Source organism: Centruroides vittatus, unplaced genomic scaffold (genome assembly GCF_030686945.1).
Source record: "Centruroides vittatus isolate TY-2023 unplaced genomic scaffold, ASM3068694v2 scaffold_861, whole genome shotgun sequence".
NCBI classification, from domain to species: Eukaryota; Metazoa; Arthropoda; class Arachnida; order Scorpiones; family Buthidae; genus Centruroides; species Centruroides vittatus.
Window position 1 is genome coordinate 8458743 of NW_027122718.1, and position 24623 is coordinate 8483365.

At 28.7% G+C, this 24623-nt stretch overlaps 1 protein-coding gene across 4 annotated transcripts in view; it reads left to right on the top strand.

Moving 5' to 3' along the window:
- LOC136989996 (protein FAM219A) overlaps nt 1–24623 on the top strand; it is an 89362-nt gene that overhangs the window by 18929 nt on the left and 45810 nt on the right. Inside the window, exons 4-6 of one of the 4 annotated variants that reach the window (XM_067288311.1) lie at nt 1973–2053; nt 11489–11646; nt 21084–21253. In XM_067288311.1, coding sequence (XP_067144412.1) covers nt 1973–2053; nt 11489–11646; nt 21084–21097 — 253 coding nt within the window. In that variant the 3' untranslated portion in view covers nt 21098–21253. Of the gene's footprint in view, nt 1–1972; nt 2054–11488; nt 11765–21083; nt 21254–24623 lie in introns of those variants that run through there. The other 3 variants (XM_067288308.1, XM_067288309.1, XM_067288310.1) reach the window with 3 other exon arrangements.

The following is a 24623-nucleotide window of genomic DNA, read 5'->3' on the forward strand; positions in this document are numbered from 1 at the left end:
CAATGTGAAAATTATTAGCTTTGGCAGTACCTCTATGTATCCTGTTTAAACATGGGATGTAATTTAGTACTATTCTTTTCCTGCAGTCTACCTTGGGAGAATGCCATCCCATGATTTGGAAGGCTGTAATAAGTCTCTCAACCTCCTCTCTCCAGTATCCTTGTTGTTCAGCTATCTTAAGAATGTAATCCAGTTCTTTGATTGTGTCATAAATGCTTGTGCAATGTGTATAAGCACGTTTAATCCATGCTCTGAAAGATGCCAAGTTGATGTGCCCAGGATCGATGGATTGATGTGGGATAACAATGCACTGAAAGCAGGGTTTATGATATATGTCGGTGCAGATCTCCCTTTGCTTGCATGTAATGGAAATGTCTAGGGAGTTGACATTAGTATCGCTCTTTTGGTCAACTTGTAGCAATAATCCATGAGGGTTATTGTTGATTGTGTCTAAGAAATGTTGCAAGTTAGGCTCCCTTTGCAACAGTATGAAAATGTCATCCACATATCTAGCATACAAAATGATATGTTGTTGAAAGTTAGGTAGGACTGTGTATTTTTTTACATATTCCGTTTCCAGTACATAGTTTATTATATGAAGAAACAGATCTAGAGTAACCAGAAGGACTTCAATGGAAGAGTAAAGAGCATTTATATTGTAAACTTAAAGCCAATCTATGGTCTAAAACAAAGTGGACGTTGCTGGAACAATCACTTTGGGAAATGCTTAAATGAATCAAACATCAGAAGGATTATGGTTGATCCTTGCATATATAAACTAATAAGAAAGAAAGTGATGATAATCTTAGCAGTATACATGGACAACACCTTCGTAATCTCACAAAACAAACATATGAGAAAATTGGTACAAGATTCAAAATTGATTTTAAGCAAACTTTTTTTTGACATTAAGTCCTTAGGACTCATTTCTGAGCTACTAGGAGTAAGATTCATAGGTTGAAAAAACAGTATCATCCTAGATCAGGAAAGATACATCGAAAAACTATTGGAGAAATTCAGTATAAAGGAAGTAAAGGAAGTTGCTACTCTGATAAAATGTAAACAGGATTTGCACAGAAACTAATGATACAGATGAGAATTTATCCTACAGAGAGCTTATAGGTGGGCTAATATATGTACATATCTGGCTTTGTTCTCTGTGATATCTCATTTGCAGTCAATAAACTTTCCAATATTGTTACAAGATGTGGGGAAGATTTTCTTGGATGTTTGAATGCAGACTGAGCAATGGACAAAGAAAGTTGCAAGAGCACTACTGGATACATCATATTTATGGCAGGAAGATCCATGATCTGGAAAAGTACTAAACAATCCATAATAGCACTGATCACCATGGGAGCAGTGTGTGTATCCCTACCGATATGCATGAGAGATGTGACTTAGATGAGAGAGATGGACAACTTGATCAACATGAACTACTGAAAGATCCTACAGTAATCAGTTGTAACAATCAGGCGGTGATAGGACACATCAAAAGTTATGTAACAAATGATAGGACTAAGCACATAGCTTGAAATACTACTTTATTTGAAAGAAAAATCACAGATGATACAATAGAGATGAATACATAGTTATCAGAACATAGCTGACATCCTCACAAAACCACTAGGGATGGAACCCTTTTGACCACATAACTAGTAAATATATTATCAAGCAAAGGTAGAATCTCTTCAAGAGAGGGGATAATTAGGGAAAGAACGTTAAAGAAATAAATATATACAATCAATCAACATTATTATTATATAAAGTGGCAGTACTTAGTGAGACCCTTAGAACACAAAGGGGTAACAGAAAGAATAGAACTGGATTTAAAAGTGTGCACTATTATCAATGAGTTAGAATAGTTATGTATAGTTATATGTTAGAATAAAAAGTAGTGTAGATAAAGCTAGTCTCATCATTTTCCCAACAGTAATCTTATTTTTAAATTTCAAAATTGAATAAATTACAGGTTGACAGTGCCTAGTAAATCTCAAGTTCCTGTGGTGACTAAATCTGATGAGCATCCATTAGTAACATGGGAAAGTGAAAGGTAGATACTAATTATAAGTAATAGATGTACAGGTATACTTCGAGTTACGTCATTCTCGATTATACGTCGTTTGTCAAAAAAGTATATGGAAAAATAAAAATCAAGTTTAAGTCATTTTATTCGACTTTACATCCGTCCACCACAAATATTGAAGTTGTAATATCACTAGAAAAGCATTAAAAGCACATAAAATCATATTAAAATATGTACATTTACAGTAAATGTTAATATAATCATCATAAATCCTAGAGAACGAAACATGAAAACATCTGTGTTTCTGTGTTGTCGTCTTATTTAGCGATCTTTAAATGCTCATTATTGGCATTTTCCATGGTAGTTCAAACATCTACTATTTATCGTTGTCGTTAGCACCACTCGATATTAGTAAATTTAACATAAATTAGTTTATTTTCTACTATTGCAAAATAATTTTAATAACTCTATTTGTTGTTTAACCTTAAAATATCGTCTTATTTTATAATGTCTTAAAGAAACCACATTCACAAATAAAGAGTTTGCGATGTACTGTAAACATCACCAAATTGTATACATGTACTGTACATTTACAAGTATTTACTGTATGTACTGTACAGTATATGTGTTTGTAAATTTAGATTACTTTTTTCTGTACTATATTAGTTTTTAATATAGTACTAAATATAATAGGCCTATAATATAAAATTTATATGTTTGTAAGCTTAAAATAGATTCTTATTAACCACATATTAAAAATGCATTTATACATAAAATACAGAACTGGAATGGTAATTTGTGGTTTAGCCTAGTGACAAGTAAATTCAACTTACGTTGTCTCTCCTGGAACCAATTACCGACGTAAGGCGAGGTATACCTGTTTTGAGTGATTAAGCTTTACATAAATAATATAGTATAAAACATACAGTATATAAATAATATATAAATTAATTAATTGAATTAATTTTTTGATTATTGAATTTATTTAAGTTAAAAAAAACTTTTACTTGTAAAATATTAATTTTTCACGCATCATCTTACAGATATTTATATATGTAGACTGATAACTTCAATTAATAATTTAAAGTATATATAAATGGTTTGCTGTATATTAGCTAATATGACGATTTTAGTCTCTGTAATCCAAATTCTTGGTAGACAAATCTCACAGCAATTTAAAACTTATTGGCAAATTAAATTTATTTTGTAAAGACTACATCAAATGCATTTCGGGCTGGTGTAATATCTTCCAGACCCTCTTCAGTGAATAACCGTTGGTGGTAGTTACAATGATATTTCCATAGGTAAGGGTGGTAAACTTTGCACACATTTATATGAATCAAGTTTAAGAAACTTTTCACACACGTGTATAATAAACATACTAAAACCTCCCATCATTTAGTATGTTTATTATACACGTGTGTGAAAAGTTTCTTAAACTTGATTCATATAAATGTGTGCAAAGTTTACCACCCTTACCTATGGAAATATCATTGTAACTACCACCAACGGTTATTCACTGAAGAGGGTCTGGAAGATATTACACCAGCCCGAAATGCATTTGATGTAGTCTTTACAAAATAAATTTAATTTGCCAATAAGTTTTAAATTGCTGTGAGATTTGTTTACCAAGAATTTGGATTACAGAGACTAAAATCGTCATATTATTAAATAATTTAAAGATTTAAAGTTACTGAAATTTCACTACATTTTTAAGTCAAGAGATTAAAAATATACAGGTAATTCCTGTATAACACAGCACTTCTATAGCATGGATTCACTCTAACACGGTTCGAGAATTGGGAACATCCCCTGTATAACACGGTGCTTTTATAGCATGGGTTCACTCTAACATGGTTCGAGAATTAGGTAAAACCCTCGTACAACATGAAATGTATTAAAAACTGTTACCAGTTGATGATTCTCATGCTGAGATCATCATATAGGATGAATAATCTCTGGTAAAATATTTACTTAAATAAGTATTTTACCCATAAAAAAATCTACTATGTAAAGCTGAAAAACTGGATTCTATCACTGTATGCCAAAAATGGCCACTAGGAGCACCCCTAGCAATTATTTAAATTAACAATATAAATTATTTTATATATATTTTATATTTTTACAGTATAATATTCAATATATTATTATTTTTATTTGTAATTTTGTATGCCCCGATGCCTGCATCGGCATTTTGTGAATCATAAATCCGATTTAAAGAAGGATTTAACAGCATGTTTTTTTAATTTTTGGAACCTAACCACCCTTTTCACACTAATTCTTTGTTTCGTATAACATGAATTCGCATAACACTGCAATTTTTTTGAATGTAACTACCGTGTTATACGGGGGTTGCCTGTACTATAATTTATTGAAGCCATAGAAGTTGCTGACAAATAGACATTTTGCTTTTAACTTCTATAATTCAAAATCATCATGTAAAAAAATTACCTTTTACTTTGTTCTCTTAAAAATTTCTGATATCATTAATATGAGTTTTATTTTATCATATTGAAACAAAAGAATAATGAGTCTATATTCAATATAGAAAAATTGGACATGGAGGAGCTTAGAAATATTTTCTTTCAGTTTCATTTGAATAAAACTATTGTTTGTTTGAAGCCTTTCTGATCCCTTAGATAAATTAGAAAGGCTTCAAATTAGAAATCTAGGGGGTTGAAGAGCTAATAAATGAATTATATAAAACTGCTTTAATATTAATAAAATACAGTGGAACCTCGCTTAATGAGCATAATTTGTTCCAGAGTCTTACTCTAATTTATCTAAGGGATCAGAAAGGCTTCAAACAATCCATCTAAGAATGGATCAAAAAGGGTAGAAAATGTTTTGGGCCAGAAAGGATTACTATTAATTTGATTTCTCATGTGATGTGAGAGTAAAAATGAATGAACTTATATAAAAGTAGCAATATTGATTTTGTTTGTTTTCTCTAACTATGAACTATTATATATTCAATTATTACTTCTGATTATATTTTTTTGAACTAACTTTTGAAGTTTTTCTTTTTTGAAATTAAATCATTGGTTTGTCTTTTTTTATAACATGTAAATTTTAGTTATGGTTAAAAATAAAGCATAACAGTTGGCTTAAAATAAATAGAAATCTTCAATTTTAATAAAGAAAATGTTTTTAGAATCTCTTCCTTCATCTTCAGTTCCAGAAATGAATTAAAATAATAAAAAATAAGTTAAATGATAAAACTTTGGACAGCATATATGGAATGTATTAAAATCTGAAAGTATGTTTTTTAATTTAAAATTTAAGAAAGTTGAAAGTTGAAAACAAACTCAATTCTAGTTTGTTAGTCTAAAATCACCACTTTTCTATTTTAAAAGTGGTTTTTTTTTTTAGTATTTAAAAACTAAATATTATAAAAATAACTAAATATATTAAAACTACAATTTGACAATAAAATGAACTATAGAAACTTACTCTGTCAATAATCTAGGTTTTGATAGAAATAAATGGTATTAATAGCTTGGAGATTTTTGAAATTTTTTTAATAATGTTGACAGAATAAGTTTTATTTAAATGAATAATATACAACTGGTGCTTCAGGTTACCAAAAATTATTTATTCACAAAAAAATGTCTTTTGGCTGTACTAGAGCCATCATCAGTTTGACATTTTGAATTTAATTTCTTTTTAGCGCACTCATGTATAAAATTTTGTTGTATTTCAGACCTTTTCATCCCTCATCAGCAGGTGTTTTATCAGTTATATTTCTAAAATACAATAATTTTTTTAATTACACAATTAAAAATTTTTTAAAAATGATAAAATCTTAAACCATAATTACCTACTTAATATGCTTTAGACAAATGATTCCCAAATTTTTTTTGAGGCACTGGCCCCTTGGTTCCATAAACTTATACCCAACACCCACAACCTATTTTCCCTTGTGTGAGAAAGGTTAAAAAATAGATAAGCTTTTCTACATCACTCACACTGTGTCCTTACCATACATTGTTGTCAACATCTGAAAACCATTAAATGCAATGTTTATTCTTACCCATTTTAATGGAGAAAAGGGAAAGGTCATCAGTGACCTGAACTCTCAACTTAAGTTCACCATTCAGGCATGCCTCCATTGCCCCCTGCTTCTCTTCAACCCCCTAGATTTACTCACCACTCCCAAGGATGGTGAGTAAATCTAGGGGGCTAATAAATGAATAATATAAAACTACTTCAATATTTAACAAAATACAGTGGAACCTCGCTTAATGAGCATAATTCGTTCCAGAGTCTTACTCGTTGATTTCTATGGGAAAAATTGTTTCACTTAATGTAAAATATGATAATGTGTTCCACACCGAAAAAATACTCAAATGTTTTACGTATAACGTTTATTCAAATAAAATTATACAGTGTACAAAGTTAAGGAGCATGAATCATCATCATTTTTCCTTCTAGCGCAGAATGAACCATCCTGGAATGAGAATTCGATTTGCAGAAACAAAAAAAAAAATTACAGCTAATATGTTTGATAAACAGTCCAAACAATATGCCAAATTCTTGAGTTATGTAAAGGCTATAATTAAATATTAGAAATTAATTAATTTGACTAGAGGTAGGCAGTTATGTTTCTATCTCATATTAAATTTAATAATTATAAATAGTTAATTTTTAATTTAGACATTTCTAAAACTTAATTTGGAATCGGTCATTAAATTTAATGACCCAAGAATTTGGCATATCGTTTGGTGTGTTTATTATATAATGGGCTATGGTTGTTGATGTTTATAAGTAATATGTGTGAACACAAGTTTGGAAAAATATGTGATTACAAGCGACACTAAGATGCTAGCGGAACGAGTGCTAAACACAGACTGACGGAGCATGCCGCATGCGCACAATTCAGGACTTCCCCTCTCTTCGTCACTTGTTATGCAAAACATCGCTTGTTAAGCAAGGCAAATTTTTACAATTTGTTTCGCACGTTATGCAAAATACTCATTTTGCGAGATGCTTGTTAAGTGAGGTTCCACTGTATCTTACTAAAATAGTTTGTTCCACAAGCTGTTCTAAACAAGCTTGATCAATCCGATCTGATAGCACGCTTCACAAAAGTGAATCAAATATTAATTTTGTTGAAAATAAATTTTATAAATTCTTGGAATCAAGTAGTTGAATTTTTTACTATAGCTTACAGTGACCGTAAATGAAAATGTTCAGTTTCCTTGTGTGTGTGGACATGTGCAATGAATGGAATGAACAGAACACATCTGACAGACATACAAAAGTTCTATCATAAGCACATAAAAGTTTTTATTAATTTGAACCAATAGATTGATTTAATCTCTCTAATTTCATCTGCAAGTTAAATCAGCGTAATAAGTTTTATTAATAGATTATAGTCACAATAGACTAATATTAATAAAATAATAATATTAGAAGCATTAATTAATTTAGGAATATAAGTTTTATTTTTTTGTATCGTTACTAATATTAAAGATTTAAAATTAAACTCATATTTAAAATTTGAATTATTTTATCATGATTCAAGTGAATTAAATTAAAGATCAAATTTGAAGGTTTTTATTACGATGACAAAAACAGTCAAATTTCAGATGAAGAGTATATATATGATAAGCATATCTGATAATCACACAGTGGACATTTAGGCCCTTAAAAGTGGCATTTTAGGCACTTAAAATAAGCTCTTAAGTTGCCTCGTTTAGGCTTTATAAACAAAAAATTTGCGCAATGAACAATTAATGTACTTATCAGGATGACAAATTATTTACTTAACATATGCATTCCAAACAGAAATGCACGTATTCAGAATGATGCAAACACAATGTTTGTACATTTTTTTATTCACTCTGTTTCTCATAGTTGCAACATCTGCCACTGAGAATTAATTTATATGCAGGGAAAGAGCATTTCACATATACTGAAGATAACAGACAGTATTTCAACCTTGGAAGAAGATGAACTGGCAATTCACTTTTAGTTTTGCTCTTCTTTTTTGCCAAAATATCATCCATAACAAACAAGCACTTTAATCCAGTACAGTAATACCCCGAACTTACGCGATAGGTGGGACCAAGCGATAACCGCGTAAGTCAAATTAGTGTAAGTCTGGTATAATTTCGCATATAAATACATAGAAATTATTTTTAATTGGGGCTGGAGACTAAAGAAAACAATAATTTACAAAAAATGTTTAATAAAATCTTAGATAATACACACGAATAATAAATTATATTATTAAAATCATAAACCGAAGTTATTTTGATGTAGAAGGCTTTATAAAATCTAACAAATTTGTCTGATGGCTCAAAGATTTTTTTTTCCTCCCACAAAATTTCCTCGTAGCATGCTAATAATTTTTTTATTTCTCGTTTTGTAGAAGAAATGTGCTCTTTGTTGGAGTCTATATTTTCTAAAATTTGTAACCCCTTTTCAATTGAACTGAGGCCATCTTTCAAGTTTCCAACCATTATTTGATCTTCTGATTGAACTGGGTTTAAAGAATCAAGTTCTTCAATGTCTTGCTCTTGCTCACGCATTTCTTTGAGCTCATCAATTGTCAGCTCCTGATTGTGGGAATCCAGCAGTTCTTGAACGTCATCGCTGTCCACTTCTAAATTTGTTTGCCTGGCAAGATTGACAACTTCTTCAATCACATTACCAATTTCATCAGGCTCTGGCACTGATTCTGCCTGAGTTTCAGTGGTGGAAAAAAAGGACAGTTTTTTTCCAGATGCCATTTAAAGTTTTTTGTGAAACTTCATTTCAAGATTGTCCAATGATTCTCACTGCATCTAAAACATTGAATTGTTTCCAAAAATCTTTAACAGTGAGCTCGTTGTTTTGTCTCATAGCTTCATGCGGATGTGCAAACTATCGTCTCTTGTAATAAGCTTTGAATATTTTGATGACTCCCCAATCCATTGGTTGAAGCAAACTGGTAGTATTTGGTGGCAAAAATACAACTTTCACACTTGGGTCAAAAATTAGTTAAAGTTGCAGGGGGATGACCTGGTGCGTTGTCGATTATTAGTATCATTTTAAATGAAATTTGTTTAGATTGGCAATAATGTTTGACTTCAGGTATGAAGTGATGACCAAACCAGTCCTCAAAAAGGGAAGCTGTCACCCAAGCTTTATGATTAAACTTCCAAATCACAGGCAAGTCAGCTTTAGATTTATTTTTCAATGCTCTTGGATTTTCCGGGCAATAAACTAAGAGAGGTTTTAACTTACAATCACCAGCTGCATTCGTGCCAACCATCACTGTCAATTGATCTTTGGTTGCCTTAAAACCTGGAAAAGCTTTCTCTTCATGTGCGATAAAAGTTCTTTTAGGCATCTTCTTCCAGAACAGGCCAATCTCCTCTACGTTGAATATGGTTTGGCTGGTATAGCCACCTTCATCTATCATAGCTTTGAATTTCTCTGGATAGTAAGACGCAGCCTCTTTATCAGCACTTACTGCCTCGCCACTTTCTGCAATGCTATGCCAAATTACAGTGACTTTTGAATCGGCTGAACCAACCATTACTAGCTTTAAACTCTTCATCTTTAGCCACCTCTCTAGCATCCTCTTTCAATCTCTCAAAAATCAGCTTAGCTTCAGAGCATGCTATGTTCTGATCAACAGGACAATTTTTCACATTTACTTAATTACCACACCATAATTTTAACATTGTTTCCATCTCAGCAATAGTATCGTGACATTTAGGAATGATGCCTGAATTTAAAGATTGAGCATTTTTCACAGCTTTGAGAATTTTTTCTTTACCTTTTATAATTGTTCTGACCATCGATTCCTGTAGATCAGCGAAGTCTTTACTAATGTTAACTTTACATTCCAAAGATAAAGTTTTTTTCTTTTCTTATTTGATGCACAAGAATTAGTTCTACTTCATTTGGATGACATAGTAGAGTCTCTCAAGTCTCAGTAGATGTAACAAACACAGAAATAAATAACACAAAATAAATTGTAGCTATGCGTCGATTTCGCGCAACACATCCGAATATGTAAGCTGAACAATAGTGTGGGGGAGTGAGTAATCAAGAGTTGCGTGGTGCTCAAACAAAAGACAAATCGACGAGATTTGAAAATCGTGTAACTCTGGGTTCACATAAGTTGAGGTATTACTGTACTCTCTTGAAGCACTGCTTTCAACTCTTTCTTCACTTTTTTGCAGCAGTGCTTGGTGCATCACAAAGTTGCTGCTTTGCTCTGTTGTGGATATCAATTTGTTCATATATAGTTTTCCCACTACTTTCAAGAGCTGTAATAGTATATTCAATGAATGTGAAATAAGACTTGATGTACACCAGATTGTTCTAAACATAAATGTCATTCAAAATTTTTTTGGCTTTAGTTACACAAACTGCATAGTCTGCTAATGTGGCCAGAAGTTTTTTGATATTGGAGAGATGTTCACTGTAGTAGTTGATACAAAATCTTAGCCATGTATACGCTAAGGGAAAAATACAGATTTGCCTAAAATCCACTGTCCAAAAATGACAAATAAAGCATCTCTAACACTATATTTATTAAATAAAAGCATTTATTTTAAAATATTTTATATAGTTTTAATTTTATTATTATAAAATTGCATCAGGGGGTCTAATTTATTTCCATTATTATTGCATTCTAATTTTTTCTGCTTGGGATATGCATTCACTGGGACTTAAATATAAATAATTAATAATTAAAAAATGAATTTGTCTGATTGCATTTTTGGAAAAAAAAATGAAACTTAAGCAGTTTAATTTAAGAATTAAAGTAAATCTTTGCAGAAAATGAAATGAAAAATTAATAAAACCTTTTTAAAAATATAAAAACAGACTAAACTTTGTGTTTTAGGTAAAAATAGGCAGAAACATCAAAATAAGCATTTTTAGACATTATAAAATACCATTGTTTCAGTCTAAATGTTCATGAAAGGTATTCATACGAAATCTTAGCCATGTATATGCTAAGGAAAAAAATAGGCATTTGTCTAAAATTCGCTGTCTACTAATAATATAGAACTGTTTTTTGTATCTAAGCAGAACATTCATAATACAAATTATATATTTTCAAATTGGTAAAGCAATTTATTATTAACAACAATGAGAGAGAATAAAAACTTTGTTTATTGATATTTTATAAATACTGTAATGATTGTAAACAATTGATTATTCTGACAAATTGATATGTGACATATCAATTTGTCAGAATAATCAATTGTTTGATCTTTTAATAACATTTTCAACTGAAGATATCTCCAAAGTTGGATTAATAAGTAATTTGCTACTTACATATTTTGTAACCTTAAAATAACATTGTTTAGTCATTTATAATATTTTTTTATTTATTGTCTGTAATTTAGCATGAGTCATGAATATTTGTAATTCTTTTAGTTTTTTTCCTTATTCAGCTACAAATAGATTTAAGCCAGAAAAGCCATTAAATAATTGATTTTAATTTTTACTTAGCAGTGACGATGACTATGAATTCCATTCCTTGAGTAAATCAGCCACTAGAGAAATAACTCAACAATTAATCAGAGATGGATATAATTTGGATCTGACTCCTGATGATGAAGACCTTGACTTAATACCACCAAAGCCATTGAATCAGCGATGTGCTTGTTGTAATATTAATTATTTATGTTTAATTCAATAATTATTACATTCCAATTTAAAAAATGTTTACTTGTTAAGTATGAAAAATTTTATATTTTTATGATATATTATTATTGCAAAGTAAAAGTTTGTGAATTCTTTTTATATTATTAATCAAATAAATGATTTAAACTACAAAATTACTTCAGAGAATATATGAAGAATATATATTAAATTTTGAAAATACTGGCACTCTAGTAATAATGAAAATAATACTACTGTTTTTTTTTTAATATTCAAAACACGTACCCAGAAGAAAATGCAGAAAAAATTCCAGAAATATGCATTAATGTATTTGTTAACATACTTTAAAACTAAATTTAAGCTAATTATTTTCAAAATATGTTACAAAGTGATATCAATACTTTGAAAAATTATTTTATTTAAGTAATATAATTAATCAAATTAATTTTTTAATATGGTGCTGTGATAAATTTATTTGAACAAAAAGAATTCTATCATTAATTATAAAAGTAATCAGTATTAAAAGAAAAACAATTGGAAGTTTTATGTATAGAGATTGTGTCAAAATACTTTACCATGTTTGCATATAGAAAATTATTGAATATTCCTGTTTTTTACATTTCCATTTTATACTTTTTTTTATTCTTTTCTTTGAAATGAAAATCAGATATTATATTTAATATAATGTTGATTTTAAATTATATTTTTTAAGGAAATTAACATTATAATTAGTTATTTTTATGCTCTATGCAATGTTTCATTTACATAAAAAAATTTCTCAGGTTTTCATTTCCTGTTTTTTGTAGACATCTAAACAAATCTGATAAGCATTATAAACAAATCCTTAAAAAAAAATGGAAAAAAAATTTTAAATTATATAGAAAATTAAATCAATAAAGTTACAAAAATGAACAGATGAACCTAAGCAATGAGGTATTTAAATTAATACAGTAAAATAAACTTTATAAATTTTTAAAAATTCATATGGAAAAATTTACTAATATAACAAATGTTTGGATATTTTTCTTTTACTAAAAATGTTTTCATTAATTCATTATCTTAAGTAAATTCAAAAATATTTAAAAATAATAATATTAAATTAAATTATTTTAGTTCTAAAGTAGTAATAAGATAGGAAATTTGTATAAATAGAGGAATAACAACAGTTTTATACTCAGTTCTAGTGTATAGTTCTCTCAGTTCTCAGCTTTATTTCTCAGTTCTAGAATCAGTAGAACTGAGAAATAAAGAACAAAATGATATGCAAAGATAACATACTAAACTTATCTGCTTCTTTTAAATCTTTAGCTGATAGTATTTATAAAAATAACAAAATATTTTAATATATTCAGAAATCTTTCAAAAAAATTTTAAAATTACTGTAATAAAACAACAAATCCAGTAGCTTGAAATTTTAATTAATGCCAGATAATTTGCTGGAATATCTGTCAGACTATATTAAGGCTAATTTAATAATTAGATATAAAGTAATTTGACTGAAGATTAATTTATTTCTAATTATTAAATTTATCATGAGATGATTGCTTAACTGCCACCTCAAATTACTTTAATTTGAGGCAGCATTTAAGTGAAATTATTAAATTAACCTTAATGTAGCTCAAATAATCCGGCATATCATTTGGCATTAACTATAATAAAAATTTGTGTAAGTTGTTAGTATTATTATTATTGCTTTCTTTATATTAAAATAGTCAATTTTAATTATATTATTTAAATAGTAAAAATTGAATAAACCAATGATATAAAGAAAAGAAAATTAATTAATGGACAAAGTACTAACAAATTTAACACATCTTAAAATGTTTATTAAAGTATTATTAGTTTTTTAACAAGATATTTGTCTATCGATTCTTTTTGTAATGATATGTTTCAATATTTACTGTAATTATAACATTAAATTATTCTTAAAAATTAGAAAAACTATTTAATATCTTTTTTACAGAGATTAAATTAAATCTTTATGCACTAAAAAATTCTAAATTACAAAATATAAAATAATTATCAGTTATGTATATTTTTGAAATGTTTGAAAACATATAATCAATTATTATTAATATTTAAAGTGATAATTAAATACAGTAGAGCGTCGATAAGTGGAATGATTTTCAGTCGGACTGTGTCGTGCTGAATCGAATGTTTTTGATACTAAATTTACTTCTAAAGTATAATTTTCATGTTTTTTATATTCTTTAATATATTTATTTTGTTTGTACAAAATGCAGAAATAATTTTTAACGATACGCTAGCCTCGATGATTATTATAAAAATTTTCGTTAGGCTTAAAATTGATGAAAATTCAACACGAAGCGACACGCAACGGAGAAAAATTCAACAGGAAGCGATACGCAACGGAGAAAAATTTGAACATCGGACAGGTTAATGTATTTTTTCGTACAAAGTCGGAAACTGGAACAAATCATTAACTGGAAGGACCCCAGTCCCCAATTGGTTCCACTTATCGACGCTCTACTGTATAATTTTGTAAATAAATAAAAAAATAACAATAATTATGATTCTAATATTGTTGCTACTAAAATATTTATTTACAAAATTATAGATTGAAAATTAAATATCATAAAAGAAAGATTTTTAGTTAGTAATAATCTACATTTAAATTTTGAGAATATTGTTGAGATTTAGAGAGATCATTTTTAATCATTATTATCCATATTTGAAAAAATATAATATAAAAATTCATTTGCCTGATAATAAGAAAACATCATACAAGTACCTACACTAAAAAAGACATTAACAACAAAGATGATAATTTTCAAAAAAGAATTTTGAAAATTGTTACTTAATATCAATGTAATCAATGCAATATGTACTGTATATATACAGGGTATCTCCAATCTTTTTGAACAAGATTTTGCCAGCTGATAGGAAACATTGAATACAAAAAAGTTTTCCCCATAAATGTTTTTGATTCAGTCTTGGTTTCAAGAAATACACAAAAAGTTGTCAATTTTGTAAAATAATATTTTTTGAATATCACCAGTTCCAGTCAACCAATTTTAATAATTTTTTTTCCTTGAATGAAATGTACTTTTCCTGTTGAATAGATTTTTTTTTTAATAACCTTTTAAACATGGGTTTTTTTATTAATTAGTGAAATCTTGTACAGGTATTAGGAAGATCTAAAACTAAAAAGTGACCAGTAATCATTAATCCATTTAACTGCATCTTTAAATTTTTGTGATTGTCAACTTGGGTCTGGAATTAAATTTTTAAATTGATAGTACATAAAGCTTTATTATTATTCAATCGATTACATATCTCAGAAGAAATAAAATAAACTTTTATAAACTTCTAAGTCAGACCTTAACCACCTTATTTTTTACCTTTAAAATGTTTTCCTTACCCCATTGTGAAGAGTATTTCAACACAAGCAAAAAATGATCTCATTGATTTTTGGACTGCAATTTGAAAAAACTGTAGACTTATAAATTCCCACTGTCATCCATTGAGATCAGAGATGGAAAGCTTGGCAGGAGGTCCCAATTAACTAAGAGTATATACAAACTTCCAGTCCAGACTGGATTTCAATTCAAAAATTTTCCCAGAATGGGGTTACATAGATGACCAGCCTCACACTGTTGTTATCAGGAAAAGTATGATGTACAGGGGCAAAGCACTACTAATTTGAGATGAAGAACATATTTCAACTCTCATCCAAGTGCGTCAAGTTTTGTGACGTCACTTTGTGCATTGTATTCACTGGATACATAAAGCAAATTAATGCAATTTTTATATTTTTACTGATATATTTGCTTGACTACAATTGTATCTTTGATTTCTACATTTTCTCTATTATCTAACAGTATAAAATACTTATGGGTTTAAAAAAAATGAGATTTTTATCTATATTTTCTATAATTTTATTTGTAAATGCAAAAAACTAAACTTATCAAATATTGTCTCTCTATAAATAATTTCAACATTTACTTATTGACATCAGATTTGTTAAATTTCACAGGGTTGTATTATTTTTCAACTTCAGAGTAAAGCTTTGTTTATTTTCTCCCACAAAAGTAATAGACTCTGCCCGTTTTCCACTGTGAAGTACAACAAACTGCTAATCGTTTTATTACTTTGTTTTCAAAAACTCCCTCTCTGTCAGTAGTGGGTTAAATGACTAAGGAATTGTTTTCTCGCACTCTGGAATGTTTTCTTTTAGATTTAACAAATAGTATTGCCAGTAATGAAGTCTATACTTTTATTTTTAATAATTAAAAATATATTGAGAAAATTACCAAATAAATGCTTGGTCACAATTACTAAATGGTGTTGCTACATAATAAACATAAATTTTAATTGTTGCAAACTTGAAAGTATTAAATTTCTTATGCTCTGATCACGAGACAGCAAGGCGATAATACTGAAGCAAGAAAATCTTGTTGTCATAAAAGCTGCAATGACTTATTTGAAATGAATTGGGATTGGTCCTGCCATTGAAACCAGGAAAAAAAGATAGAATTTGTAGTATTGTGGTAAAGGTTAAATATTCTACATTGTTTTTTTTTTTATTGAATTGCAATTGTTGCACATAACAATCACAAGAGTACAGTGCTCTCACACTGCGAGAGAATTTACTGCAGTTGGTAGTAAGGTGTTGTTTTTCGTAAAATTTCTCTTAAAAAGAAGTCATAAACTTAAAACCACTGTCAGAATCGCTTCAGAACAAATGAGGAATACTACAAAGCCCACAGTTCAATTTTTTATTTATTTACTTTTGAGGAATTGAGTTTAAAAAATGCCATGTATCTGCTGGATACATATGTGACAAAGTGAGAGCTAAATTAAATAAATTAAAAATTGCAGCATGGCATTGTGACAATGTCACAATAATTTTTGCTTGTTTTGTTTAGAGCTTTGTTTTTGAGATATAGCTAATTGAACTTGAATCACAAAATTTTTCTACTTTTTACATTTTAAAATATTGTGTTGAGATGATCTTTACAATGGTGCACTAAAACATTTTCAAGGTAAAAATAATGTGGTCAAGGTCACCAAACTGACTTAGAAATAAAAGTTTATTTTATTTCTTCTGAGATGTGTAATCGATTGCAATAATAAAGCTTTGTGTACTACCAATTTGAAAATTTAATTCCAGACCCAAGTTGACAATCACAAAAATTTAAAGATGCAGTTAAATGGATTAATGATTACTGGTCACTTTTTAGTTTTAGATCTTCCTAATACCTGTACAAGATCTCACTAATCAAAAAACATCGTATTTTCAAGATTATAAAAAAAAAATCTATTCAACAAGAAAAGTATGCCTTCATCCAAAAAAAAAAAAAATTATTGAAATTAGCTGACTAGAACTGGCAATATTCAAAAAATATATGTTTATATGTGTAAAAATAATAATAATTTACAAAATTGACTTTTTTTTTTTTTTTTTTTTTTTTTTGTGCATAACTTCAAACCAAGGTTGAATCGAAAAAGTATATGAGGAAACTTTTCTATTATATTCAATATAATAATTAATATTTTCTATCAGCTGGTAAAATATTTGCTCAAAAGATTAGAGATACTTTATTTATGAGTAATCAAATTAAATGTGAAGCAAGTGAAAAACTTGGACTTTGATACATTACAAGATAATTAAATAAAACAGTTTAATATATTTAGAAGTTTAAATAATCTAAAATTAAATTATTTAAAATATCAGTAAAACGTAACTTTATTATTACAAGATATAAATAAATTGATAACCAAGAATTTTATATTTAAAATTTTAAATCTTCAAGAATTGTTTATTTGTATTATGAAAATTTTTATTACTAAAATTATAATAAATTTAATTATTAGTGTATTGTAAGTTAATATTTTGTATTAATTTAGCAACAATATTGCTAGTTATTTGAAATATTTTGATAAAAGAATTATTTAATTAATATATTTTGTTTTAATATTAGTAATATCAATTTGGAATTCCAACTAAAAATATTATACATAATTTAATTTGCATCTAACTTAATTGTAATTATAAGTAAACTGTTCTAAATTTTTATAAATGTCAAATTTAAATCAAATAAAACTTCTAAATTAAGATTAGAATCAATTCTCAATGCAAACTTTGTTGTTAATAAACACATCTCTCATTTAAATGGTGTCATAAATCAGAAAAGGAATGATTTAAAACATAAACTGAAATTTTACAAATGTTTGTATATCATTTGAAAACGTTCATAAAATCAACTATTCCTTTGAAAAATCAGCAATATTTTAATGTTTTCGTATGTTTACATCTTTAAATCAAGTCATCTTAGTCTCCATCCTTTCATAACAGATTGTGAAATTTAAAATTTAAAAACAAATGTTCTTGTTGAATTGGAGATATTTGAACTGAACACATTTTCTTTAACATAGATAAAATTAACAAAAATCAAAATATATAAAAATTAAACTTAACAAAATAGTTATAAAATTTCGATTATAATTATCTTCTTATAAGAGTTCCTTTCATACTGCTTTGTGTTGTATTGATATCCATAGTATAATTACAGTCGACTCCGCGTAAGTTGACACCCCAAGGGGAAGTGGAAATGTGTCAAGTTATCTGATGTGACGACTAAAGCAAAGTTGGAAAAAAACCACAATTAATAAAATACAGTAGTGCATTATACAGTAGTATAGGCTTACAATAAATTGTGTCCACCATTTACAATTACTCTGTAGATGAAAAACTGAAAAATTCGTTTAGTGTTGTTTGTTTTGAGCACTTAATTGTCTCGACTTTTTTTTTCAACAATCATGAACGCCTTGAAAACATCATTTTTGCAATTGTCGGCAAGTAACGTCTAAGGATTCTTAATGCCTCTGGCGTGAGAAAATGCAAAATTGGATTATGGTGTGACGTTGATGTAGATTGTATATTTTCTTTTTGTTTATCTGTTATTATTTTATACATTAAAATACATAAAATGTTAAGGCATTTTTATTAATATGTATATATATATAAATATATTATTATATTATTAAATATATATTAATAAATAAATTGACTTCCCCTCCTGAAAAAAAAAATTAATTTGCACCACACGTGCAGAGTGAATTCATTTTTTCAGGAGAGGGTGACGACTTATCAGAGTGTGGGACTGCAAAAGTATGTCGACTTATCCACATAAGAGTTAAACGGTGTCGAGTAAACCAGAGTTTTTTAACATTAATGCCTATGTAAGTCGGCCGGGACCACAGAAAAGTAACTACTTAACCGGTGGTGTCGACTTATGCGGACTCGACTGTATTGTCTGAGATAATTATACTATGGATATCAAAACAACACAAAGTTATTAAAAACATATTAATATTGACTTTCCATGCATTTTTAAAATTAATCCACTCCTTTCTAAAATTCATGCTGCTGCTTTTTTTTTTTTTTTTTTTTTTTTTTTAAGAATTTTTCTTTGTTTGAGGTTGTTAGCAAGAAAAATTTTTTGTCATTTTATCAAAATATACATTGACCTGGCCTCATATGCCTGTGGACAAGGTAATGTTGAATGTACTATGTTGTGATTCCAGTGTGATTCCAGTTGGTGTTCTTTGAGTCTGAAGGTTAGATATCTTAATATGTATCCTATATATAGTCTTTCATTATCGAGTAAGCCAACTATTAGAGAGATTCCAGGGATTCTTTTATTATCCAGTTGCTTTATTATTACAAAGTAGATTATATATAATGGATTTCTCTTCTAAATTAATTTAATGTGTCCTATCTACTGGTATAGTTTAAGTATCTGCTGAATGTTATTGCACTTGTGTTTAGTGCTTGAACTGGGATATGCAAGTTAAAGTTACATTTTATAGTAAAAAGGATCATGTGAGCAGAATGGGATAAGTATTGAATAGAATGATGATTTCTGGTAATTACCGTATATTCTGGTGTATAAGATGACCCCCAACTTTTACAGTTAAAATATAGAGTTTGGGATATACTCACTGTATAAGACTAGCCCTCTTCCAACGCACACCAAATAAAAGTAAAAAAAATCAGATTTAATTTCAATATGGTAATTTTAATTCAAATGCTTATGACATGCAGGTTCTGAGAAGGTAAACTGTCACATATAAACATAAGGTTGTCTTGTCATCAAACAGGAAAAATTCGGCGGAAAAACACACTCACAATAATTGCTATCATCGATTGCGAGCACCTTTTTCACTATCAATTCTTTTCTCCCAATAATTTTTTTTTTATTTCAAGAAAAAGATCGATTCTAGCCCAATTTTGAAGCGAGATGTTGCAACATACTGGCCTGCCCTTGTGTGCTATTACCGTACCTCCTTCTTTGCCTCTCAGATCTTGCACATGCACGCCTGCGCCGCTTCACTGCAGTCCTCAGGAGCGAGATCTGAGAGGCAGAGAAAGAGGTACGGTAATAGGATACATACAAGGACGGGCCGGACAAGTGAAAGATGCATGTTTTTCTGGGCACAGTGATGCTCTATCTCTATCCATATCCCGGGCGTCCTGGCCGACTGCAGCACCCGCCCTATAAGACGACCCCAAACTTTTGAGAAGATTTTCCTGGGTTAAAAAGTTGTCTTATATGCTGGAATATACAGTAATATTGATTTCATTATTCATTAGTATGAAGGGGCCCTATGTGGTTATTACGTTGTTTCAATTGTACTTTTTACAGTTGGAACCAAGCCATGTAACCAGTCTATAATGGTTGTTGTTAACTAGTTAAAGGAAATGTATATTTGATTTTTTTCCTCTAAATGATAAGTATGTCATCAATATATCTTTTGTAGATGATGATTTTATTCTTAAACTGAGAAATGATATACAATTCTAACTTTCTAATTACCAACTCATATAGAATGTCTGCAATAAGGCTGCAAATAGATTTGGGAATTTGATTCAGTATTTAAACAGAATTGTTAGAAATCTGAGTAATGTTTAAAATTAAAACTAATTTATCTGTTATATAATAATTGATTGTTTCTTACTAATATTTAAAAAAAATTTTTATAAGGTTATTAGTATTCAGTTTTGTAATTATGTGTTTTCAAATTTAAAGAAGGATGAATAGCATATATAGCATATGAATAGATGTTGCTGTTTTTCAAATATATAGTTGATTTTATTGTTAGTCACCAGCTGTAACTGTTTTTTGTAAAAAAAATTAACAAATTAATATAAAATAGCATTATTTTAGCATTAATATAATTATTGTATTTTTGTTAGACATGATTAACAAATTATATATATTGATATATTTTACCATAATTTCCATTTTAAAAAATTGTGATATTTTCCAATATTTAATTTAGTTAGCTATATTTTATGTATTTGCTTGATATTCTTGATGTCTTAAATACATTAAATAATATAGAAATGTCTTACATGAAAAAAACCACTTAACTTCATATATTTTCATTAAAGTATATCATTATTTTTCTTCAGTCTGTATCAACTAGTTATCAAGTTTGATTTTGAAATTTGAAGAAAATATTTAGGCCATTTTATGTAAGTTGCTTTTGTCTTATTTGCAGCATGATTACAGACATAACGAAATAAATTATTTCAAAAAAATTCTTCCAAAATACATTGTTATTTCATGTTTTAATAAAACACTAATTACCATATTTTATGGCATAGAAGACTTGACTTTTAAACCAAAAAAAAAAGGCTAGGTAGGTAGACTAACTCTAATAAAATGTTTATATTGTTTAATTAAGCATTTATTTATTTTTGCTATACAGTAGCTAGGTAGCTTTTGCATGTATTCATGTGAAATATTTTATAGTAAATTTTAATTGTAAGTGACTTCTTTTAAACCCCTCTTTTTCTCTGATAAATAAAAGTATGTATTCTAATTTTACTTTATTCCAATTACAAAAAGTAAAAGAAAAAAATTGAGATTTTAGTCCCATAAGTGTGAGATGGCTTAAATACACTGAATACATTTTTCCTAAATATTCTGCACTGTAATGGGGGTGTGTCTTATATGCTGTATTTCTTAATTATGATAAATTTTAAAATTAGTGTATGAAATTAAATTTTGTACAGTAAGATTAATCAGTGCAATCAGAAGAGAAAGTAAAAATTTAATAAATTTCTTTAAAATAGAGTAGTATACATATTTTATTAAATACAGTAAAATTTGCTTATTTTAATCATGAGTATTGTTATAAATTAATGTTATCAGAATTATAAAACATTGCTTATTGTAATAAGAGTTTTGGTTATAGTCATCATTATCTTAAGGAAGCAGACATTTTTAAACTGTTTATTTGTGCTATCAACCTTAATATTTTGCTGAAAATACCATCATTGTAAATGTTAACTGATGCTTTAAACATTTATCATTTTAGTTACTTGCTTACTCACAGTACAGTAATATAAATTATAGACATTTTGTTGGGATGTCCCAACTTGCCGGTGTTTAGAAATAACTTGGCATAAACTATAAAACATAGCATTTATTTATAACACTGACTCCAATATAAATATCAGAGGTCTGCAAAAAAAAATTTTTTTTTAGCTGCTTGGAATATTTTTGCTGAATTATATGTTTTAAAGATCGGAGATTCTAAAAATGATTTCCGTAACATCCCATTGCGTATAGATTTTTTGCAAAATAAAGACAAATTTTTGATAAAAACTCTTATTTATTACAATGAACTAAATATATATTTTCTTACAACTAATCAAAAAATTGTTTCTGATATTTATACACAATTTTAGGTCTATTTTTTTTCTTATGAAACCTTTTCTTCTCTTTGATGCTTCTCTGAACTTGTTTCCAATTTCCTTCTTTGAACTCGTTTCCAATTTCCTTCTCTGGTTTCTCGATTGAGCATCCAACAGTAGTCAGCTAACATATTGACATCCCATTTTCCTTGGTAACGTCTCTCAATATCATGGACATTCTGGTGAAATCTTTCACCCTGTTCTTCACTGTAGAGCCCATGCTTTGTCTTGATTTTCAAGTTTCAATTTGAAATACACAAAATAAACTTTCTTCACAAACTCACTTATGTTTCTTTGTTGACTTTTCACTGTGTATTTACCACAAACATAACAGAAGCTGTCGGGAGAAATTATACCTCTGCGAGCCATATTCCAGAGATAAAAATACAAGCACAGTAGCATTCGAATGCTGGATATAAACTGAGTGTGGCATGAGATACTGAACTTATTTAGCTTGTTGAAACATGATCTAATCCAACAGCAGGTTGTTTATTTATTATTTATGTTAATATTTATTCTTAGTATCCCAGATAACATGTCGAAACATGCTCAACCTCACCAGTAATATTACTCACTATCAATTTTTAACCTGTTTCTACACGATCATGCGACCTTCCTCCTAACGCTAAAACTACTTAACCCACCTCCCCTACCACTACTCTCTTCAACCATTAACATTTTTTTTATTTATTGCCAAGTCCAGCTATAATTGATAGAATTAACCACTAAGGCCTCATTTTTTTAATGTTCATTATGAGTTTGGCCAGGCCTTAATCATATAGCTGGATAATGTGAGACAGAGTTTCATATATCTAAACTTTAGAAATGTTCAAACTGGATTCACATTAGGGTTTGTTGGTTTTTAAAACCCGGTTTTGAAAAACCAGTTTTTTGAAGAAATTTATATAATTTGAAAACCGGGGTTTTCTAACTAAAAACTGGCTTTTGAGCCTAAACTTTAACATATAAATTAATTAATTATTTGATTAAAATCATCAACATTTTGACACAAAATAGTCTCTGACATAAAACAGGAATATTGTTGAATACCAAGTTTCATAAAACTAACTACAAAAACAAAAAAATCCCCCTATGCCTAAAAAGTGTCCAATTCTCCTTACAATAGGAAGAAATCTTTCAACTATGGAAAAATGATAGAAAGATTTGTACACTTGAAAGAATGCCTTGTTTTAGATTTGAATGACATCAGTGCTTCTCACACGTGGAACAAAGCAGAGTATTGTAAAATTGTAGAGCTCCTTAAAGTTTGAGGGCCAATACATTTAGTAGCTGATGCCTTAGGATGACAAAGTTTGCATCTTGTCGTCCCATTTATTAACAAGTGAAGGCATATTTGAATTTCTGTTATTTGAATTGGAAAATTTGAAAACAAATTAGTTTTGAGTTGTTACATTCTGTAGAGGTACAAATTCAAGAGAGAAGACAAATGGGATTAGTAACACTTCTCCTTTATTTACAAAATCCACAGAAAGTTTGGACAAAGTCGTCTAGCGTATTTCTTCCACTAGCTGCAAAGTCTGATATCATTAAGTTATGTGGACAAATATTATTGAGATTATATCCAAATTATTCTATAGAAGATGACTACAATGATGTAAATGTGGCGAAGAAGAAAATTAACCCAAAGCTTTAAAAAATGCTATGGAAAAATCGGTTAAAGTTTACCTAGGGAACCCTAATGGCCGCGCTTCCGGTCGCCATTTTGTTTGCTGTACTACGCACGCATACTATGTTTAAAAACTTATGCAAATTAATTAGTATTTAGAATTTTTTGAAAAAATAATTATTAGATTAGTAAAAATTAAATGTTTTAAGATTATTTTACAAGTTTAGCTAACTATGAAATAAAACAAACTTTTACTCACGTGTTTGACGCTCTGTCATACATTTCCTTTTCGTTTTTTCTCATTTTTGTTTGATTTACGATCCTTATCGCCGATTTTTCTCTTTTTACTTGATATTTTTACACGTTTTGTAGTTTCACCACACGAATGTGCCTTAGTTTTTTTTACCTTCTTACACTCGTTGCTTTGTGGCGCAGCTGGAACAGACTCCGGTTCTTTCCATTTCGGCTCAATTCCAGACCCGGGATAAATAAAGCTCAAATGTTTTATAAAAATTTGAAAACGTTCCCCTGCAGATTTCAATTGCCATTTGTGATATTTTTTTATACATAAAAGAATACAGATAGGATTCTGACAATTCCTCTGTATAATGTACCGGAAGATG